Raw genomic sequence first — 21,516 nt, forward strand, 5'->3', positions numbered from 1 at the left:
TGCATCTGTGTGGATTTTCTTCATGGCTGTGCTATATTCTGGATCTCTTCCTTGGAAAAGTTTTTCATCTGCTGCTGCTTTAGCTTCTCCATCTACAGTGACACATTTGTTTAAAGGTGCTTTGAGATCCACATATCAAAGTCACAAATAACAGCTAAAGAAAACATGACTCATGATGGGGAAATTGCCAAGCATGTGCCTGAATAACCAAGTGCCTCAGAGCTTCACAAACAGATCCCAGGAAACAAAAGCATTTGCATTCACAAGTCCCTGTTCACTGGCTAGGACAGGACAAAAATAAAGCTTTTTCTTTATGAAGTGTTGCATAAAAAGCATGGTTATCTTTTCATTGCAGGCCACTTTGCAGCATGCAAAGAGATTGCCTTTCTTCATGAGTTTGTGAATTTTTATTTTATTGCAGTCTTTTTATTTCCTCCATCAAAACATGCCTGAGTTTGAAATGGCATGACTAGGAATGAAAATTAAATACATCAAAACTGATTTCTGTAGAAATGAGATTTTGGAGCAACCAGGGAATATTCAAGGCTTTCTCACAGCTTGTGTTCAGTTTTTTTTGCTAAAGAGGGATGAAGTCTGAGGAAATGGGTCACCTTTTTCCTAGAGAAAATTTCTTTAGTTTTACTGTAATTCTGAAATGTCATAGGCTTTTGGGGACCTTTTTTCTTTTTTAATCTTGAGCAAAGCACAAATACCTCTGATTATGTATGACTCGAATTTTGCTGCAGCTATACTCTGCAGCCTAAATTTTTTTAGCTCTTAACCTCTTATCTTATGCTATTTGCTAGTAATTCCAGACCCAGTCACCATCTGAATCCTATACTGGGAAAGGAGATCCTCTGCATGCAGGCACTGTGGATATTCCTGCTTGCTGGATGCCATTGCTTGAAAAGCAACCCTTGGCCAGTGGCCTGAGTGGAACAGCACAGCTTGGAAACCAAAGGGATGTGGAGCCCCAGCTCTGAGGGTGAAGGCACCAAACTGAGTGTCCTGAGGAACCATGAGGAGGAACCACTGTTTTCTCCTAAACCAACTTAGAGGAAATAATGTCCCAACACTATGGAAATTAAGTGGCAAGGAACAAAGTAAGAGGGAATTGTGGCTTTGTTTTACTATTTTAACACAGTTTTTGTTCACATGGTCTGCCCTATCTCTGCCACGTACTCCCAGAATCTTACTGCAAGAATCCTCCCCCTTGCCGTGGCTGAGATGATGGAGGATGAGCCCTTATCCCATCCCCTGTGCCATTCTGAGCCTGGTGGCCATCTGTTGGGTCTAGGTGTGCCTTTGTGAGCAAGCAGTGCTTAGTCCTCCTGTCCTGTTTTGTCCCTGCAAGTTGTGTTCCCTGCAGATCCTCTTTGTGCAGCCTGGAGCTCACCCTTCCATCTGAAGGATGGCAGGGGAGGGGCTGGACCCTCCTCCCTTCACTTCATCTGGACAAAACCCCTCTCAGCTGCCCTGCAGTGAAGGATCCCTGCTGGGAGCAGGTGGCTTTGCCAACTGGTTGCCTTCAGGCATCCCAGCCACCCACCAGCCCCTGCCTTGAGTGCTCAGTGGTGTCTCCATCAGCTGAGGATGACTCAGGGCCCCGGGGTGGGCAGCAGGGGACAGTTTCCCATCGCTGCCTGCTCTGCCCACAAGCCTGGCAGCTGCGCCCAGGTGGCTCTGCCAGGACTGCCTGGAGGGCTCAGCTGGGTAGAGGAGGCAGGAGCAGCTTTGTATTTAAACTTTTTTTTTTTTTTTTTTTTTTTTTCCCCCCCCTCTCTTACATCAGGGAATTTGAGCCTTTGCCAAGTGAGGAGAACAACTGACCGGAGGAGGGGTGATGGTTCCATTTTCTAACAACAGCTCAAGTTTTGAAACATGGTTGCATGCTGTGCTGGAGAAAATATGGTGCTTTTTTTTTTGAGAAAAGGGGCAATCAAGGCTAAATTTCTGATATTACTTTCCCAGTGTTGACAAACGCTGTGCTTAAGCTGCCAACAGTGCAGCAGCCAGGTACCCTTGCCTGCAACGTGAGGAATTAAGGTTCAAGGAGACATTTCTCAGTTTTTTCATCTGAGCAAACTGTAAATCGTGATAAGTACAGAGCAAAGTTTGGGGCTGTGGTGTCACAGGCTGAGGTTATCAGCTTGCTACAGCTAAAATTAGGAAAAAAGCCCGTGGTCCACACACACCTCTATCTTCAGGAAATGAAGCAAGTGCAAATTAATGAAATGGTTTGTTCCAAACTGTGCTCTTGTTACAGCCTTTGAGTGGTGCCATTGTGCTCCTAGGAGCACTGGCAGGCTCTGAGTCCACGTGGTGAATTTTGGGGCAGGGTGGGCACTGCCTGCTGACAGGGTCCATGGGTAACAAGGGCTCACCAGGACCCAGTCACCCCTGGGTGATTTGTTATCTGCTCTATAAATTAAACTCTCCTTGCCTGTCTTCCACTGCAAACGTGGTTACAAAAGATTTAAATATTCTCATGTGCTACTTAGCCACAAGAGGAGGGACTTCATCAAGGGTGCAAACCTCTAATCGACTCAGAGTCCCAATAAACACATCAATGTGAAAAGGTCTAGTTTGTCGGGTGGTTTTTTGTTTGTGTTTTTGGTGTTTTGTTTTTTTTTTTTGTGGATTTATTGTTTGTTTTGGGCTTTGGGGTTTTTGCTGGGTTATTTTTGTGTGTTGTGTTTGTTTTTTTGGGTTGGTTTGTTTTGTTTGACTTTTTCTTTGTTTTGTTGGTGTTATTTGTAGTTTTTTATTGTTTGCCCAAACCAATTGCTACAGCACAAGACTGCATGGTTTGGGGCTTTTTTTCTGTCTATGCCACACGTTCCTATAATTTGTCTCAGCATCCTGTGTCTTGGTTTCCCTGCCAACTTGTTGTTGTCTGATGTCTGTCCTGATACCCCTGGATTAGGATTGTGTGCAAAGGAGTGTCCAAGAGGGGAATTGAAAGAAGTGTGAAGAAGAGAACCTACAATCATGCCAACTATCCCTATTATTATCCCCTATTATTGAGCTTTCCTCAGTAATACCTAAAATTCCTTAAATGAGTCAGATGTTTCAATCCACTGTTTCAAAAGTGCTTTGTAATCTTCTTATTGACATCTCTTTAACATTCCAGGATCAGCTTGATTGTGAATTCTGGGTCAAGGTTCTAGAAACAGAAATCCAGGAGACCCTGCTATGAAAAAAAAATCTGTGTCACCGTATTGGTAACCAGAGAGCTCAAAATGCCTGATTCACAGATGAGTTTCTCCAGGCTGTGTCAGGTATTTTAGTGCGAGAACTGTTCCTGCTGCCTGTCCTGTGATTTTTACCCTAACTCACAGTGAAGGACTGGGTGTCTCTGTGCTGTCCCTCCCAGTGCTCGGAGCACAGCACCCCGCAGCCTGTTGGAACAGCTTCCCCAGTAGCTTAATAAACCATGTCTGCTCTGGGTGAGCTTTCAGGGGGAAAACAGCAGCAGAGCAGAACATTTGCTATTATTAATAATGTTTGTTAAGCTGCGGTGGTGTGAACAACGCTGGGAGATCTTGGAGAGATGTCAGTGCTGCTTCCAGCAGCTCCCAGCAGCCCCATGGAAACTGTAGTGGCTCAGAAGTGCTGTCAGCCCAGGGTGCAAAGAGCTGAAGTGGTGTTAGCAGTCATGGGAAGCCCCCACCAGCATGTCTGCAGTGGCCAAGGCTGCTGGAGGCTGGTGTGGGGAAGGGTCTCTGCAGTGCTTGAGCTGGGGGATTGTTGCCAGGAAATCTGCACAAATAACATTACTGGGAGAGCTGGGGAAAGAAATGTGCACAAGCTGTTTGCAGTGGATCTGATGGGTGAGATGGAAGGGCATTGCAGCACCTGGCTCTGGTGGGAGATGGGGACAGATCCAGAGAGGACTGATGAAGACCGGTGTGCTGAAGAAGTTCAGAAGCTGCTGAGTACTGAGTACTGAGGATGCAGAAATCCATGACCTGGAGGTGATCCCAAGCAGTTGAAGGTAGAAACCCACTCTGCTGTGTTTTCATGGGTTTGGAGTTGAAATCAGTGTTAAGAACTACAGCCACATCCTCACCATGATCACATTTAATAATAAAAAAAAAATTAATAATGATCAAATTTGATGACCGATCTTTTAACTTGTTCTTACCTGTGTTGAATCACTCTGCTTTGAGTCTCTAATAATAAATTTATTTCAGCCTTTTTCTAAACAAATTGATCTTTTAGACACCCAACAATTCCATGTTGCTTCTTAAGAGACTCAAATGCAGTCCTATCCTAAGAGAGAGCACACAGCTTGGAAACATGTTTGTCTGACTGGATTTTAGTTCAAGGCTGGAACAATTTGTTTACCAAGGGGCTTTCAAGGTCACATGAAATTCCTCTAACTTTGAAGTAATTTTACTTCATTTTGATTCTTCCAATTGTAATGTTGTTCTGGACTTCTTTTTTTACCTCCTCCCCTACCCTCACCCCCTACAGAAAAACCTCAGAGCTTTCAACTCTGAAAAAATTTAATATCTTTAAGAAAATGATTAGAGAGATGAAAACAATACTCTGGAGAAGGCTGAACTGCTTGCCCAAGAAAGGGGGGAGTTTTTGAGGTGCCAGGCCCCTCAGCCAACACCAAGCACATGGCCAAAGGACAGACCAAGGGGAAAAGCAACAGGAGATTCTTCCTTTGTCCTTTGGAGCCAGGTGGAGGGGGCAGTAGTCCAACAGCATTGTTCACTTTCTGCCATAGGACTCTGCTGAATGGTTCAAACTCTGATTGTCCTCCCCTTGGTTCTGTCCTATCCAGGTAAATGCCCTTATAGCAATAAAGCTGCTGCAGACAGCACAGCATTTATCAATAGATCGATAGTCAATTTATTTATCTCATTCACCTGCCAGCTGTCCTAAGAGAGCCTGTCTGCTTGCCTGGTTGTTATGCAAAATACTGTTGGACTTTCAGCTTAAGTGATTTTTTTTTTCGTACTTTGCTGGAATGAAATTTTTAGGTTGTTGTGTTTTTTTGTTTTTCTTTTTTTTTTTTCTTTCTTTCTTTCATGGCAGAGTTTCAGCCTCTGTCTAATTTGGAACTAGTTTAAATCTACAGACTGGAGGTTTTTAAAATAGATTAGGAGGGATGAGTGCCAAACCCTCACAGGAAACTAATTCTTGCAGGTCCTTTGAAAAGCTCAGCTTTGAAGAGTGACTTCTTCATGCTGGCCTAGATAGGGAAGAGGCCAAACTGCAGAGGAAAGTGCTAAAGGAATATTGCACTGCTCAGCCTGGGGCTGTCTGGCATTTTGAGGGCACAGGCTGGAAATGAAACATCACTGACCCCACCATAATCACAGATACCCCGCACAGGCTCACATAAAGCCTGATCTGGCAGAACAAGATAAGCATTATAGTGCTCTTGTCGTGCTCAGACCCTGTCCCTTGGCATTGTTTGCAGGATCCAGGGCTCACAGGAACCTGGAATAGCCATCATCCTGAGGACTGGAGATAACCAGGACTTTGTGCAGCCCGTGGCTGGGACAATTGGGCTGACAAAAAAGGAAATGGAAAAAAAAAAAAAAAAGCAACCCAAACCAACAGCACTGATGTAGGAACCTGTGGAAGGATTCTGGAAGATTTAGAGCTAACACAGAACTTGTTTCTTACCCAGACAAGGCCTAAAATCTGTCTGGTTTGGTTCACACTCATTCTGACAGCTACTAATGTTTGTCTGCAGCATACACAGACATGTCCAAAAATGTCTCTCTTAATGATGGTGAAGTGCTTGAAGGAAAATGGGGGCAGAGACACCAAAATCCCAGGGAACAGCTCTCTGACACCAGGGAGTCCTGATGACATCACAGTCAATTATGTGGGCAATATGCCAAGGAGAGGCCATGAAATGATGTTTGTGTCCTGCTGCCGCTGAAGAGCGTGCTGCCTTCAGGAAGGCCCATCACCTTTGGGAGCAGCTGATGGCTTTCAAGATACATTTTATTTAAAAAGTAAAGAGCCATTGAGCAGGAAGGAGCTGGTGCCTTGTCCTTGCCCAGTTGCCAGGGAAGGGTGGGACTGCTCCTGTTTGAGTGTGCACTTGGTGGGATGCTCTGGCTGCCCTGGAAGATGCACATCCAGCACCAGAGGGGCTGGGCTGTTCTGCTTAGGCTTTGCTCAGTGTCTTCCTCCTCGGCTATTTTTTTTTTTTTCCTTTTTAAAACAGTGTCCTTGCTGATCATTATTTAATGCATTTAATTTGATTTTTTGTTTCAAGCACCAGTCCCCAAGGTCTGTGCTGAACTTGTTTCCTCATGTACATGCTTTGGTTGTCTCAGCCATTTGGAGGTGGGGAATTTAATTTGCCCTGGTGGCCCCTGTCCCTCAGACTTCCCTCCCTGGGTAGAGATGCTCCTGCCCTTGGATCCTGCTGTCCTTTCTGATGGTGCAGAGTGGGGTCTTCATGATGTACCATTCCAGTCTCTTGACTTTTCCTCCACCTTCAGTAGTTTTTTCCCTGTTTTCCTGTTTCCCTGGAGGGGTCCTAGTGCTAATGAGCACTGAGACATTCCTAGTGGCTCCTTCTGCCCCTGACATGCTGGCCTTGATGGAAGCTCATTAATGCAGGCTTCAAGGGGCAGTGTTTTCTCATCCTTAGCTGTATTCAAATAAAGAGCGTGTGTCCCCTTGCTGTTACAGGGAGGAATGCCTTCAATATGTGTTTGTGCCTCCCTGAAGCACTACTTCATCCTCATCCCTCTTCCCTCTCACCTCCCTTCCCCCTTCAGCACCTCCTACCCCTTTCAGCCCTTAAAGAAGCTCCTCTGAATTTTCTGTGGAGGGCAACTGCCCTGTGCTGGCCTGGAAGGAATTTCCAGTCACAACCCAAATTCCCCTGGGCTCTCAGCCCTGCTGAGACAGAACACCAGCAAGTGCCTCAGACCTCGGGTCAGAGTTTCTCCTTATCCCACTTTGCCTCAGGGATACTGACCCTTCTGTGTCTGTAACCTTTCTGAGGTTTCTCATCTTCCCAAAGCCATTCCAAACTTCCCTTCTGGCAGAAGTTCAGGTCCTTGCTTGGGATTTCCCCTGGGGGTCAGAAGACTCTGTACAGAAATCACAGCTGTACCAATCCTAGCTGTACCATGGGGTATCCCCTATTCCTGGTCGAGTCTTTGCAACTTCTTCACCTGGAAAAGAAGTGACGCACAGGACAATATTTCTCTTTTTGTAATGCCTCAGTCCCAGGTGGTGGCACAGAGACTGTGGTGCCACTGGTGGCTCGGAGAAGCAAAGAGTGAAAGGCAGCCCAGGATGGTTTTGTGACAAAAGCTTTCAGTACCCTTTTGCACCCATTATCCACAAATCCAAGGCCTTGGTAAATCCTCCCAAGATTCACAGGTGGAAGGATTCAATGGTGACAAACAGACAAGAGTTTTGTTTACCTAACCCAGCACCCTGAATTCATTTTGGCTGATTTTCTGCTTCTGCAGATAATGCAATTAAATCTAGAGTTGAAAGCTAATAGAAAACCTGTTCTTGGAGGTGTTTCTTCAGAGACTTCAGGAGTTTCAGGCTGGAACATTCCCTAAGGCTGGATCTATGCTGTTCCCTGCAAATATAATTTTTTTTATGACCTCAATAATTCTAAATTATTTCAGTAGCCATATCTATTAATGTTAAGTCTATTTTCCAAAACTGTACCATAATCTTGGCCTCAGGTGCATCTTGCAGGAGAGGGTTCTGTAGGTTGCATGGATGATTGTTGGAATTATAGGTTTGCTTTCCATGTAAAATATAGGAATTCAGTGAGCCAAGTTTAAAATGTTTTTTTTTTTTTTTTTTTTTTTTTTTGGCATTAAAAAGGAAGCTTAAAGGAAGGCCATATCATTTGCTTGACTGTTGAGGTTGGAGCAGATGACCGCACGGGTGTTCCCTTCCAAACTTAACTCTCCTTTGATTCCAATCCAAATGAATCAACAGCACATAAAGAAATAAAACAGCCAATTGCTGCGTTAAACCTATAAAAAAGCTTGAAAAATGTCACTAAGTAAATTCAAATAATGCATAACTTAGAGGGAATTGCAATTGGTTCATGGATATTCTATGAGCAGAAGATAAACATCTAAGTTAGTTGCATAAATTATTCATCATAACATATTTGCTCAGCTTTTCTCGTCAGCTGGGAAAGCCACACATCCAAGCATGGGGAGAGCACAGCAGAGCTGGGCTTTCACCTCCCTGATGTGCCCTGGGAGCAGGAAGCCCTGGGCAGGGATGGCATCCATAGCAATGGGGTGGGGAAAGTCTCCTTCACTGTCAGGTTTAGAGGTGGATTCTGCTCAGGGCTCATCTACTGCATGGATGGGGCTGGGACTCCCTTGGCAGCAGGAAAGGCTGAAGATATGACAGTGGTTTCTCTTAAACTCCTGCTTTTGCCTCCTGCCAGTGGTGTCAAAAGGTGATGTTGGACCTGATGTAAAACATGAACCCACTTTCCCTTTGGACACATTGTTTATAAAAATGTCATTCTCCTTTCCTGCCTCCTCCTGCCTTCATTGCCCATTTCTTCCCAGTTTGCCCTGTCCGTCTCCACACCCTGACTGGAGACGCTCCCAGTGTCTGCCTGTTGATGCATCATGGAATCCTGCAGTGCTTTGAGTCAGAAGGGACCTTAAATCTCATCCAGTGCCACCCCCTGCCATGGGCAGGGACACTTTCCACTATCCCAGGTTGCTCCAGGTCCTGTCCAGCCTGGCCTTGAACACTTCCAGGGATCCAGGGGCAGCCACAGCTTCCCTGAAGGAGAATGGGAATCAATACCTGACCAATTGCACATTTCAACTCTATGGTCTTTGCTGCTAAATTATCTATTGCAAAGCAGCAAAACCAAACTGTCTGTACTTCTTTGGGGACATGAAACATTCCCTCAGTCCTTTCTGAAAACGTGCTGGCTCTGGAGTGCTCTGGTCCCTCCTGACTTTATGGATACAGCAGGAAGCAGGAATCTGAATGTGTGCTTGAGTTTTGCAGGAAGCAATAATCATCTTTTTGGAGAGGAAGCACAGATGGCATTCTTCCTATGCTTGCTAGTTATGATCTTTCTGATGGGAATATGGGCATGTCTATTTATTATGAAATCTTGCCTGTCTTTGAGCATCCAGCTCTGCCTCTTCCCATGCAGTGCAACTGCTGAAGGGACCATTCCTTCCTCAAAGGGGGTTTCCTTGTGGGGCAAGATCTGGGATTGAAACTCTAATCTGGAATGATTAGAGAAACATCTCTGAAGTGTCAGAGAGAAACTATTTCTCTTTACTTTTAACATTTTATCTATCATTAAAATCAAATTTACACAATTCTGGGACAGCAGAAAATACCCTCTGCTCCATGGAGGGAATACATTGGTGATGTATTTGTTATCTGTAGATAACTTGGGAGCCAGTTTCAGTCACTCATGCTAAGAACCTGTTGTATGGGGTTTTTTTGCCTTTTGACTGAGGTTTTTCTAGGAAAGATGGATGTTTCTTCAGGTTTCAAGGTTTGACACTAATGACTCTTGTAGCATACTAAGAGGTGTGTTTTGTTATGGCATTTCCACTTGGCTTGTGAAAGCAAGGAACTACAGAGGGGGCATTAGCTCAGGTGTAAGGAGATATTTTGAGGTAAATAGCTGGCACTTTGCTATTTTGATGACTATAACTGCTGTCAGGCAGCGTGGAGTGTTGTGCAGGAGCACAATCAAAATAAATACCCTCATAATTACGTTAAGTCAAATAACCTAACACACACAGAGTGGACTGAGTATAGAATCAACCTGGGCAGAAAAGACCTGTATTGTGATCCTGGCTTTGCAACTGAGTCTCCTGAATCTGCCTGTGTGTCAGGGTCTCTGCCAGACAGGAGGGTTTTTGTGCTGGGCGGACACTCTGTGATGGGAAGTGCTGCCTCAGGGCTAGGTGTTGTCATTCCTGGTTTGGACTGGGTGCTATGGATTATTGCACACTGGCCACAGTGACAGATTGGACCCCAGGATCCCACTGGAAATGCCTGAGGGTTTCTAATTAGTCTTTCCTGCATTACAGTTTGATCTGGTTGCCTGCAGACAGGACCCTTGTCCCAGTTCATGCCTCGGAGTTATCTAATTCTGCCATCTAATCACCCAATCCTCAAATCCAACCCCAAATACTTAATCCTGATCAATGGTGCCTTAACTTTTTATTCATTTTACTGGTCACTGGGCTGGCCTCCTACTGAAGTTACTTCATTCTCTTGGAAGAGTCTCCTTGGTCCTTATCTTCATTGTTTCTGCTGAATTCATCTCGTTCCTTGTTAGCAGCATTACTGTTCTCAAAGAAATTTACTCTTGGTCAGCTCTTGCACATGAGGACTTCCTCTGCTTTAGCTGCTACTGCTGAGGCACAGTAATGCTAAACAAGAGTATTCCCACAGAACACCATAATTAAATTTCTTCTGGGATAAAGTTAATTTTCTTTTCCCTAGAGGCTGGTATGGGTCTATGTTTTGGATTTTGCTGGAAACAGTGCTGATAGCACAGGCGAGTTGCTGAAAAGAGTTTACACAGGTCAGGGCTTTTCTGCCTCTCATCCCACCCCACCAGTGATGAGGTTGGGATGCACAAGGAGCTGCAGGGGGGACAAAGCCTGGACAGCTGACCCCAGGGATATCCCATGCCACAGGACATCATGCTCAGCTTGTGGAGCTGAGGAAGGAGGAGGAAAGGGGGATGTGCAGTGTGAGGAAGTTTGCCTTCCCCAGTCACTCTGATGGAGCCCTGAAGGTGGTTGAACTCCAGACTGTGATGGGAAGTTGGGAATTAATTCCCTGTTTTGATTTGCTTGTCTGTGCAGCTTTTGCTTTATCTGCTAAACTGTTTATCTCAACTCATGACTTCTCTCACTTTTACCCTTCTGACCCTCCTTTTCCCTAGGAGGAGTGAGTGGCGGTGTGGAGCTGAGTTGGCAGCTGGGATTACACCACAACACCTATAATCTAAATAAATTATTTGTCTTAAACCCAAGTTACAGGAATAGGTGAATGAAAAGTGACAGAGAAGCCTGTGAGCTGATGGTCTGGGAGATAGCTTAAGATAGAGCAGGTGCATTGTAGGAGAATGGGTATAAATAACATTCTCTCCTTTAAGGAAGGTTTTGCTCAATATTTTTTGAAAGACATTAATAGGTTTCTCATTTTTCAGGTGCTCAGCTGGTGATGTTTCAGAGGCCTGATTTTTAGATTGCAGGTGTGCAAGCTTTTTTCTAGGCATTTCCCTCTTTGTCATTTCAAAATGGATTCCTGCAATAAAGAACTGCTTTTGCAAACATTAACTTTATTTTTTTCCCAGCTGCTCTCAGTTTAAAAGCATGGCTTTGAGAAACACTTTGGTTTTGTTTTTTTTTCCTAAAACATGAACAAAACCTCTGCTTTCCTCCTGGACTCTGCTTGTATCTGAACACATCCTTTTACACTGTTTATCTCAAAAATTGTTTTCCAAAATGGTCTTTTGCCGTACTCATGGCTCTGAAAGAGGACATTTTTGGAGAAAATGTATTTCCTTCAGCTTTGCTTTGCAAAAGTGTGCTAGGAAGGCTTGTGGGCAGCAGGGATATAACAATGACCAGTTTAGGCTAGATCTGTGGTCTAGACCATTTGCTGACAGAGACCAGAACTTGCTGCTTTATGGAGAAGTGCGAGACCCCAAAGTGTGGGAGGGCGAAAGAACAAGCCTGCTTTTATTTTAGGGAAGTCCAGCTCTCTGACAGACACCTCTGACGACTCCAAGGGCACCTCCTCACCAGCCTGATCCTTGTAGTGTGTGCTTATTGTGCAGTAATATCTCGTTTTTCCTCTTCTCCTCCCCTTCCCCTCTGTCCAGCCTCATGGCCTCATGTGTGTATCCATGTGGGGGTGTCCAACAGGATTGGCCCCTTCTCCATCCTCCTTCCCTGCCCCCCGTGACTCTCCCTGCCCCTCCGGACTGGGAGGCTCACCCCTGTTGTGTTCCTGTGTTGTGGCACAGGGAGTTTGCCCGTTGGAAGGTGAGGAACACGGCCATCGAGCGGAGGGACCTGCTGCACAACCCGCTGCCCCTGATGCCCGAGTTCCAGAGGAGCATCCGCCTGCTGGGCAGGAGACCCACCACGCAGCAGTTCATCGACACCATCATCAAAAAGTACGGCACCCACCTCCTCATCTCTGCCACCCTGGGAGGTAGGTGGCACCTGGGCTGATTTCTGTGAGGGCGGCTGTGGGGGAAGGTGAAGGCACTGGGCAGGGCTGGAAATGTGTCCAGGTTGGCATGGATCTCCTGGAGTGAGGCCAGCAGAGGCTATGGCAGTGGTGAGGGGAGTAGGGCATCTGTCATGGGGGGAAAACTGAGCGACCTGGGGCTGTTCAGTCTCGAGAAGACATGGCTGAAAGGAGACCTCATTGATGAGTATTATCTAAAGGGGGGTGCCTACAGCATGGATCAGGTTCATCTTGGAGGTGCCAACCACAAAGAAAGAGCAACAGGCAGAAACTGATGCCCAGGAAGTTCCACATGAACGTGAGGAAGAATCTCTTGGGAGCATTGGAACAGATTGTCCAGAGAGGCTGTGGAGTCTCCCTCCCAGAAGATATTCCAGAACCAACAGATGCACTCCTGTGCCACGTGCTCTGGGGTGACTGCAGGAGCAGGACCCCGCTGTGGTCCTTTCCCATCCGAACCACCCTGTGACTCTGAAACCAGTGGGGGCACAGGCCGGGCTGCAGCTCCCCGTCCCAAATCCCATCTGTGTCCCCAGAGTACAAAGAGCCTTTGCGGTGAATCCAGAGTGTGAGTGTGAGCTGGCAGTTGTGCCCCTGTGCTGCTCTGACCACGGGGTGTGTGTGTCAGGACAAACACGTCCCTCAGCTGGGGACTGTCCTGCCAGCCCTGCACCCCTGCCCTCAGCTTCACAACAGAACGTGTCCATCCCTCTTTTTTACAGGATGAAAACAAATGCAGGGAAAAAAACATCCTTTCTTGCTGGAACTGGAGGAATTTTAAAGAGCCCCAGGAAAAGGGAGTTCAAGGAGTTGGGCAGGGAGTGTGAGCAGAGGGGAAGAGATGGCCAGAAGGCTGAATGCATTAGCATGGAACGGACTTCTGGAAAAACAGCACTTCAGTAAAATTCAAAATGTGCATGCAAGGGCTGCAGAGAGGTCTGGTGTGCACAGAACGTGTCAGAGATGACATCAGAGAGAGCCCTGTAGGGCCATGAACTCCTGAGCAGGCGCTGCTGGTGGTGCTGCAGGAACATTTTGAATAGTTACTGTTGAACATTGGAGGGGTGAAAATCAGCAGCTCCTATTGATATTTACTGCTGGTTCTTTTGTCCCCTCTTTCTCCCATTATTTTCATGGTTCTTTTTCCCCCTTGGTGTGTACCTTTCTTTCATTTAAATGCTTTTCTTCCGAGAACAATTGTCTGTGAGAAGGATTCTGCAGTGGTAAAGGATCAATTTTACTTCAGAATTTGTTGTTGTTGCTCCTTCTACTGTACCTCACCTCCAGCCTTGCCACACTGTGATTTTTGTAGAGAACTTTGAGGGATTTTTGGTCATCCGACTGTTCCCAGAGCATTCTGCAGACACTGGGATGAGATTAGATGTGTGCATACGGTTCATGCACAAATTAGGTGGTAGGTAAATTGGCACCGTTCGCCTGAAGTCAAATGGTCTCTGGCGTGGTAAAATCCTTCACAGATCCTTGGGCTGCTCTTCCAGTCCAGGCACCCAAACAAGTCCATTCCATCAGCAAGAAACGTGAGAGAAAGGAGGTTTCCAAGCATTGAAGAGCACAAGTAACTGCTTTCTTCAGGCTTTAATGAAGTCTGGGTAAAGATAAACTGCTTTTTATTGAGGAATTCACTTTTCAGGACCATGTTTTACAGAGCCCAAGACAGCCAAGTAAAATGATTATTTTTTTTTTTTTTTGCGGGTTTACTTTTTTTTCCATTGACATTCTTCTTATTCTTGCCACTCACATCCATGGAAATTCAAAATAAGAAAGACCTTTGATGGTAAAATATATTTTTAATTTTGCCTGGGTGAGGTTGTAAATTATTCACAGGGGCTTGTTTCTTCTCCTGATTTTACAACACAACAACTTTAAATATGCAGAGACTTGTAATGAGAACTGGTGTTGGAGGGGAGGGCTGAACACCCCACCAGCCCCGAGCATGGTGAGCAATAGCAGGGAGAGAAAGAGGATTTATCTTGGCAATAGCAGTCCCAGGGAAAATGTAGATGGAGCTGGGCATGCATTATGCACGGAGGACATGCTCTAATCACAGTCTGTGGGCTAAACAAGAGCTCTGGGACATAAAAGCAGCCGTGTCCTGGCACTGTGGCTCTCCCAGGACCTGGTGTCTCCTCAGCAGAGCTACAAGCAGCTCTGCCCTGGGTTATGGCTGTTTGTAGCTCAGCCTGGTGTCTGAGGAGGTGGCGGACGAGTGACAAGCACGCAGGAAATTGTCTGGTTTGAAACACCAGCTGCTGCACGGCCCCCAGGAGGGTGGGACATGGAGCAGCACCTGAGCACAGCAATTTTCACACCTGGCCACGGGAGGAACAGCTCTGGTGCCTTTCAAGCTACAGAGCGGCCAGGTCCCCTCGAGACCCCAGTGAAAGCTCAGCTGTGCTCCAGTCTGGTTGTGACAAAGGCATTGGTGAAGGGTCACTTAGAGGGCACCCATACTCTGGGATGGAGCACACGGAGCTGAGAGCCAATTTTCAGGAAAATCCCTCAAGGAAAAGCAACTTTGAACATATCATTCACTTAATAAAGGAGAAATTAAGACTTAATAATGCAGCAAAATTCTGTTAACCTCACTTGATCCAAGAGTTGCTTTCTTATGTGACCCCTCCATGGGGATGCTGTGCTTTTCCAGCTCTGATGGAGTCTACTCTACACAAAATAGGTTTCCAGCAGCAGCGTCCCTGCTCAGCCCCCTCAATCCTAGGGACAGCACTGGTCCTTCAGGAGAAAGCCTCATCGCTCATGGACTCCTCTGTTTTCTTCCTGTGGAGGAAAAAATGACAGCTTTTGTGGGGAAATCACTGATCCCCAGTGCCCCAGAGCACAGATTTCTCCTCTCTGCTGTGTTTCTCAGTGCCTGCTTCGTGCTGTGCAGGGACCGAATCCAGCAGGGGATCTGCAGTGATCTGACCCCAGTGCTGCTGCCTGAAGTGATTCCACCCAGGCTTCCTGCCTGCCCTCTGGCCAATTCCAACCTCAGAATTCCTTTAGTGAGAATGAAGGCTGGAATGAAAAAGTCCTGATTTTTGCACTGTGGCTATTAATGTGAGGCATGATATTTTTCCAGGATTGTTCCCCCCCAGTTATTGGTGTAACTGATGAAGAGTTGATGGCTGTGAATCGCAGCAAAAGGGAGAGTTATCCCAGATCTTCCTTCTCTTGGAACAGCCTCACAAAATGGTGGCAGAACATAATTTCTCATTTCTCTCTGCTCCATCTCCTTGAAGTTAGATGCTTCTGTTACATGAGAGCTCCAGAACTTCTGGCTCAAAATCCACTTTCCCACTAGTCCAGCCTCTTCAGTGGCAAATGAGTTGATTCATGAAAACTGGTGAAGTTCCTTCAAATCCCCCTGAAAAACACAAAGAGATGAAACTTGAAAATGGATTGAGAGTGGTCAGTGCAGTGACCACTGTTCCTCACACTAATCACAGACATTTTATTACCTGTGTCTTGCTGGCTGTTTGTTGTATTCCCCTGGTGTTCCCATCACATACAGGGGGTTAAATCCTCTGGAAGATGGATGGACTTTTTGTGGCAGAGCCTGATGTGGCAGAGCCTTGAACCCTGCCAAGGTCTCCTCACAAGCTCAACATATAAAAATGGTAATGGTGATAAAGGAAATCAAAGCTGGTGTCATTTTCCAGGGAAAGTGTTTTTGTGAGAGGTAACAATGATGACATTGATTGTGATGGAAGCTAGTCTGTTATTTTTAACAAAATATTAAAGACAAAATTTTACATGCCTAACGTCTCCATTTAGGACCTGTAAAGCTAATTAAAAGATTCCAAATGATCAATTCTTTTGATGAAAAGTACCTTCTTTCCACAAAAAAAAAGTACATTTTTCATCACAAAGCCAAAGGCTGAATACTCAACAGAACTATTGCTTGAAAAACTGAAATCTAATAAAAATATTTTGATTTTCAGCCAGAATATTTTTGGTTTGTTTTCAGGCATTTGGCTTTCAGCTAAAAGCTGGAAAATTTCCAGGGAAAGTGAGGGGGAGGGCTTACTAGGATTTTGGGTTTTTTTATATGTGCAATAAAAGAAATAATTTGGATGAATCAAATTATTTTAGCTAATAAGAATTTTAAAGAAGAGTAAGTTCTTGTTCTCTTAAAACAAATTATGCAAAGATGACGAAGAGTGAAATATTTTTTGGCCTTGAAAGCAGTGGTACATATTTTTTGGACCATGCTATTATTGCCAGAGGCAGTGTATTCATCAGTGGTTCATCTATCAAATCAGAACAAGCACCATTCTTCTCATTAAGAAAGTTATGTAGAAGTGGCACATTCCTCCTCTAGTTGTGTCTCCTCTTCATTTATTAAAATCCAAGTTTCACGTGTTAAGGATGCAGGATGGCATTCCGCCTTTTTAGACCTCTGACAGTGCCAGCGCTATGTTAAGAATGAACTGGATTTTAATGTGCCTCACCCAGCACAAACTAAACTGTTATATAAGTATTCCTTCTCAGCTTCATGCCATTTTCAGACATGTTTTGTTACATTCAGGTCTCTGCTGATGTTTATCAGTCCTTAACTGCTTCACTCCCAGATTGACTGTGGTTACCATTTCACAATCACCTGCTTTCATCCCTTACCTTGTACAGCATTTTCACTCTCTACTTATATTCCCTGAATGAGACTGTGGAAGAGGAAAGAAGGCAGCAAGGTGGTTAGCTCAAATTAACTTTCTTATTTGCTCTTTCCTCTGATTAATTCTCTAATCATCCCCTTTGCCCTCCCCTTTTGCAAGGCCACTAGAAGCTGAAGAAGCCCAGCTAATATTTGTTTGTCCACTGTACCTACCCACACACTGTGTTCTATTTGCAATCATCATCTATTCCTTCTGGAAGTCAGGTCAGACAGAGGTTTGCATAAAGTAGGATCTTCTCGTGTCAGGTGTGCATCATTCTAGAGGCACTGCCTGCAGAGAGATTGTTCCTCCAGTGGGACAGATGGGCTCAATCCTCTACAGCAGTTGTGGCACAGCTCTGCTGCCTAAAAAATGTCCAGAATGTTGTCTACTCAATTCAGCAGAGCTGCTTTACTTGGCCTTGCTGTCTGAATGGAGGGGTATAATTCTGTATATCCCCCTGGGGTCTTGGTGCTGGTGAAGAAGGGTGGATTCCTCCAAGAGTGCTTTAGGTGTCAGACTTTTCTTTCTTTAGGTGCAGTAGACGACACCACTTGCTCCTGTTAAGATGGCCCTGCCTGGCAGCCTGAAATCTCCTTTTCTTTCTGCTGCAGGAGAGGAGGCCTTGACCATGTACATGGACAAAAGCCGCCTCGACAGAAAGTCAGGAAACGCCACCCAGAGCGTTGAAGCTTTGCACCAGCTCGCGTCCTCCTACTTTGTAGATCGTGATGGCACCATGAGGAGACTCCATGAGATCCAGATCTCTACCGGAGCAATCAAGGTACCACATATTGCCTTGGGAAGAGCAAAAAGATTGTCTGCATTGTATGGATTTTGTAGGGATTTGGGGCAGGACTTTGCCAGACTGATGTCTTCTTTGATCACAAGGTGTTTTGTTCCCAGAGTCAGCTATTCTCTTATTCAATTGAAGAACTGATTTCCCCAGGGCCACTAATGTCTGAAAAGAGGTGGGCACTCAGTGTGGTGGCTGTGTAGGATAGGAGGCTTTCACTAAGTGTGACAGTGACTTCTGGAAGGGAGAGAGGGAGCAGAGGACCCAGATCAGTGATGGAGGTTGGAAGGGAAAGGCAGGTCTCTGAAATGAACAATCCTGTGCCACCTAGGAGGATGTTTCTCCTGCAGGTGTAAGGCAAAACATCTCTCGGCTGAATTTAATACAAGAAATGGTGAAAAACTCTGTGTGGCATTACTGAGGCATCTCGAATGAGAGACAGCTTGGGGGCTACAGCAGGAAGGAAGGGAAGCTGCTCAGAGAATACAAAATAGGGAAAATGGCTCTGCAAAGGCTGCCTTCTCTGAAAGCAATCATCCTACACTGGGCAGGGATTTTATTGTTGCTGAGTTCACTCCAGGGAAGGTGATGTGGATGGAGTCGTCATTGTTAGCCATTTCTGAAAGGTTTCAGCTCTCGTTATTGTTCTGTGCTGTCTCATGGCTGAGGCTGTTCCCTTCTGGATGGGAAATTGTATTGAGATATTGAAACAGTGACAGCAGATAATCACCCGTGGTGAATTCTGGAAGGGCAGCTCTCCTCTGTGGCTGGAAACAACAGCAGCAGCAGCAGCACTGCAGGTCACCTGTGCCTCCCTCCATCCTCAGCACAGGGCTGGTGTTCACATCTCTCGTGGGAGCACCAGCACCACTGTGGGCTGGCAATCCATCTCTGTTTCTTGCTTTCCAATAAGAGAAGCCGGGGAATAATTCCTCTACAGGATTCTGATGTTCTCCAATGGAGATCCTGTGTGAGAAACATCAATCTGCAGGATCCCATTGCCAAGCCCAGAATAACCCTAAAGAAAGCAGCCACAATTCATTCTGATTTTTCAGCCTGTGACTGCACCAAACATTAGCATTTTCTGTGTAGGGTGGGGTATATTTTTCCCAACTAGGGAAGATGTGTTTTGGGTTATATCAGCTAGTGACAAGGGGTCCTTGAATTAAAAGATTTAAAAAGCTTGGGGAAGGTGTGGTGCTGCAGTCAAAAGGAACATTCTCTCTTTTCTACATCCTCTGCAGGTAACAGAAACTCGGACTGGCCCCCTGGGCTGTAACAGCTACGACAATCTGGACTCTGTGAGTTCTGTCCTTCTGCAAAGCACTGAGAGCAAACTCCACCTGCAAGGTAGGGCCCAGGAACCAGGGAGAGGGGTGGAAGTGGGAGATGGGTGCCCTTTTTCTGAGCCTTTCCTCCCCTTCTCTTTGCTGTGATTCTGCTGCGTCTGGAAGTTCCCTGAAGCTTCTGGTGGCTTCACATGAAGCTCAGCTGAGCAGAGCCTGGGCTAACCCCAGTGAAGTGTCTCTCATTGAATTTTGATGGACTTTTGTGTATGATACACGCACCAACATTAAAAAAAAGATAAGTGACCTTTTCCATCAGCAATGAAGGAGAATTTTGCCCACGTCTCTCCGTCCCTCCTGAACTGCTGATTTGTGTAAGAGGTTTGCAGATCAGCTTTGGTGACTCCCTAATGACCATAATCTTTGGGAAAAGTCACAGAGGTTTTATTTGGATGCTAGAAGCCATGGCTTCAGTCCCAGATGAGGAGCTAGTACAGAAGTCAACAGATAGAGGTCAAGGCTGAATTAATAAATAAATACATGCTGGTTAGCAAGAAGTCAACTTCAGGAGAAGGAGGAAATTCACTGGGCATGTAATTTATGAAGGTTATTCCCAAGTTTTTGACAAAATAAGGAAATGTGGGATTTAATTGCTCATTTGCCCAGATGGTTTTATTTCTCAAATCCTTGTACTTGCACAAATTTTAATTTTTCAGATGAACGGGCTACATTACATCTTCTGCTTTGAGTATAATTTGGCAAGTGCTGTTTTAATCTTTGGTTTCACAGAAACTGGGTTTCATTTACCAAGTAATGTTGTGGATATAATATTATTGTTGTTGTTATTTGCCTTTAAAAATAATAGGCAGGTTGTTTTCTCTATGCCGGTGATTATCCAAATCACTGAGTTCTGGTTCTTACCTAATTAACAATAAGCAGTTTGAGGGGTTTTTTTACACTTTGATGATAGCTGCTGGTAATGAAAACCCAAGGATGACACATGAGATAAGTGAAGAAGCAGCTAAATCAGCAGGCAGCTTGGGTTATAGGCAGACAAGTGGGTAAATCAATAGACTTCTATTGGTTATCTGATGCTACATGAGAGGAGATAAACCAAGGGAGGGGGAAGGAGGTGGAGGAAGAGGGAAAAATTAGGAGAGAGGGGCTGAAGCTGTGATCTCTGATGGGAGCAGACAGAGGACCTTGGGGGTCAACCACAGGTGGGTTTCACAGAGCTCCATGGCTGAACCCAGTGCAGGAGAGGCTGGAGCCAAGCCAAAGGAGACAGCGAGAGAAGGGAGGAAGGCAGGAGCTCTTCCTAATAGGACAAAGTGACCTTTACAGCTCCACCTGAGTTTTCTACCTAATCTGGACTGTGGTTCTTGGGATAATTACTCAGGATCCTTCCTCTGCTCTGAGAGGCCTCATTAGGAATTAGTCACAGGACTGCAGCAGGTAATGGATTGTGACCAAGTTTCCTCTGATCTGATTAGCAGCCAAGCATGAGCTGCTGACAGAAATCCATGTTCCTGCCTTTGTGTCACTCCAGCTCTGAGCCTGGCTCAATAAAAGAGCAGCTTCTTTGTGACAGGGAGAATTTCTCTGTCTGAACTTGTTGCTGCCTAGCCCTAGGAGTTGGGGTTTCAAAGCCGTGCCTTCCAGGAGAGACAATGGGTGGAATGTGGCACTGATTTCCCTGCTCTGGTTGACAAGGTGTTGATCAGTCAGAGGTTGGACTCCATGGTCTTGGTGGTCTTTTCCAACCTAAATGATTCCATGAACCCGGGTAGGGTTTGGGCAGGTTGATTCCAGGGGGACGATGCAGGGGGTCTGGTGCTGCACTCGTGGTTACTGGGACAAAAAACAATCACTACTTTATAAACCAGTATCCTTATGGGATGCACAAGGGTATATAGATATAGATATATAGACAATATTTATCACAGAAGGCACAGAAGGTCTCCCTTTTTCCCAGCACTCCCTGGAGCAGGATCCCTGTGGTGATGCAGGGCAGGATGCCAGCAGCTCTACAACAACCTGTTGGGAAAGTGGAATTTATGTTCCCTGGACAAGAGTCCTGGGCAGAAGTTGGAAAATATGACTGAACATAAGCAGCACTTTGAAAAATTTCAGGAAATTCAAATTTCAGAGGCATGTCCTATTGTATCAATGCTGTTATTGACAATATATGTCAATATTGGAGCATAGCATTGTGTCAGTGAGGTACAATCCTGCTGTGCTGTTCTAAACTGTGCAACAAAAAACCAGGAAATTTTGCATATCAGGTCGTTTCCTACATCAAATATGGTCATATATTATAATACAGTACATATTGAGTGTTGTATACAATAGCTATATAATATTAAATATATTTTTATTTCAGTATTTAATATTATATTGTTGTATATGTGTAAATACCCTTATATATTATAGATATATAGCTACATAGAAATATATATTATATACCTACATAGTATATATGATAGTATAACATTACAATTTACATTAAAATTACTAT

The 21,516-nt window shown here is 45.2% G+C and overlaps 1 protein-coding gene across 1 annotated transcript in view; it reads left to right on the forward strand.

The window, feature by feature from the left end:
* BRINP1 (BMP/retinoic acid inducible neural specific 1) overlaps window positions 1-21,516 on the forward strand; it is a 59,239-nt gene that overhangs the window by 20,813 nt on the left and 16,910 nt on the right. Inside the window, exons 2-4 of the mRNA XM_062505624.1 lie at window positions 12,014-12,204; window positions 17,531-17,700; window positions 18,957-19,062. Of these exons, the coding sequence (XP_062361608.1) occupies window positions 12,014-12,204; window positions 17,531-17,700; window positions 18,957-19,062 (467 nt within the window). The remainder of the gene's footprint in view (window positions 1-12,013; window positions 12,205-17,530; window positions 17,701-18,956; window positions 19,063-21,516) is intronic.

Source organism: Cinclus cinclus, chromosome 19 (assembly GCF_963662255.1).
Source record: "Cinclus cinclus chromosome 19, bCinCin1.1, whole genome shotgun sequence".
In the NCBI taxonomy this organism is placed as follows: domain Eukaryota; kingdom Metazoa; phylum Chordata; class Aves; order Passeriformes; family Cinclidae; genus Cinclus; species Cinclus cinclus.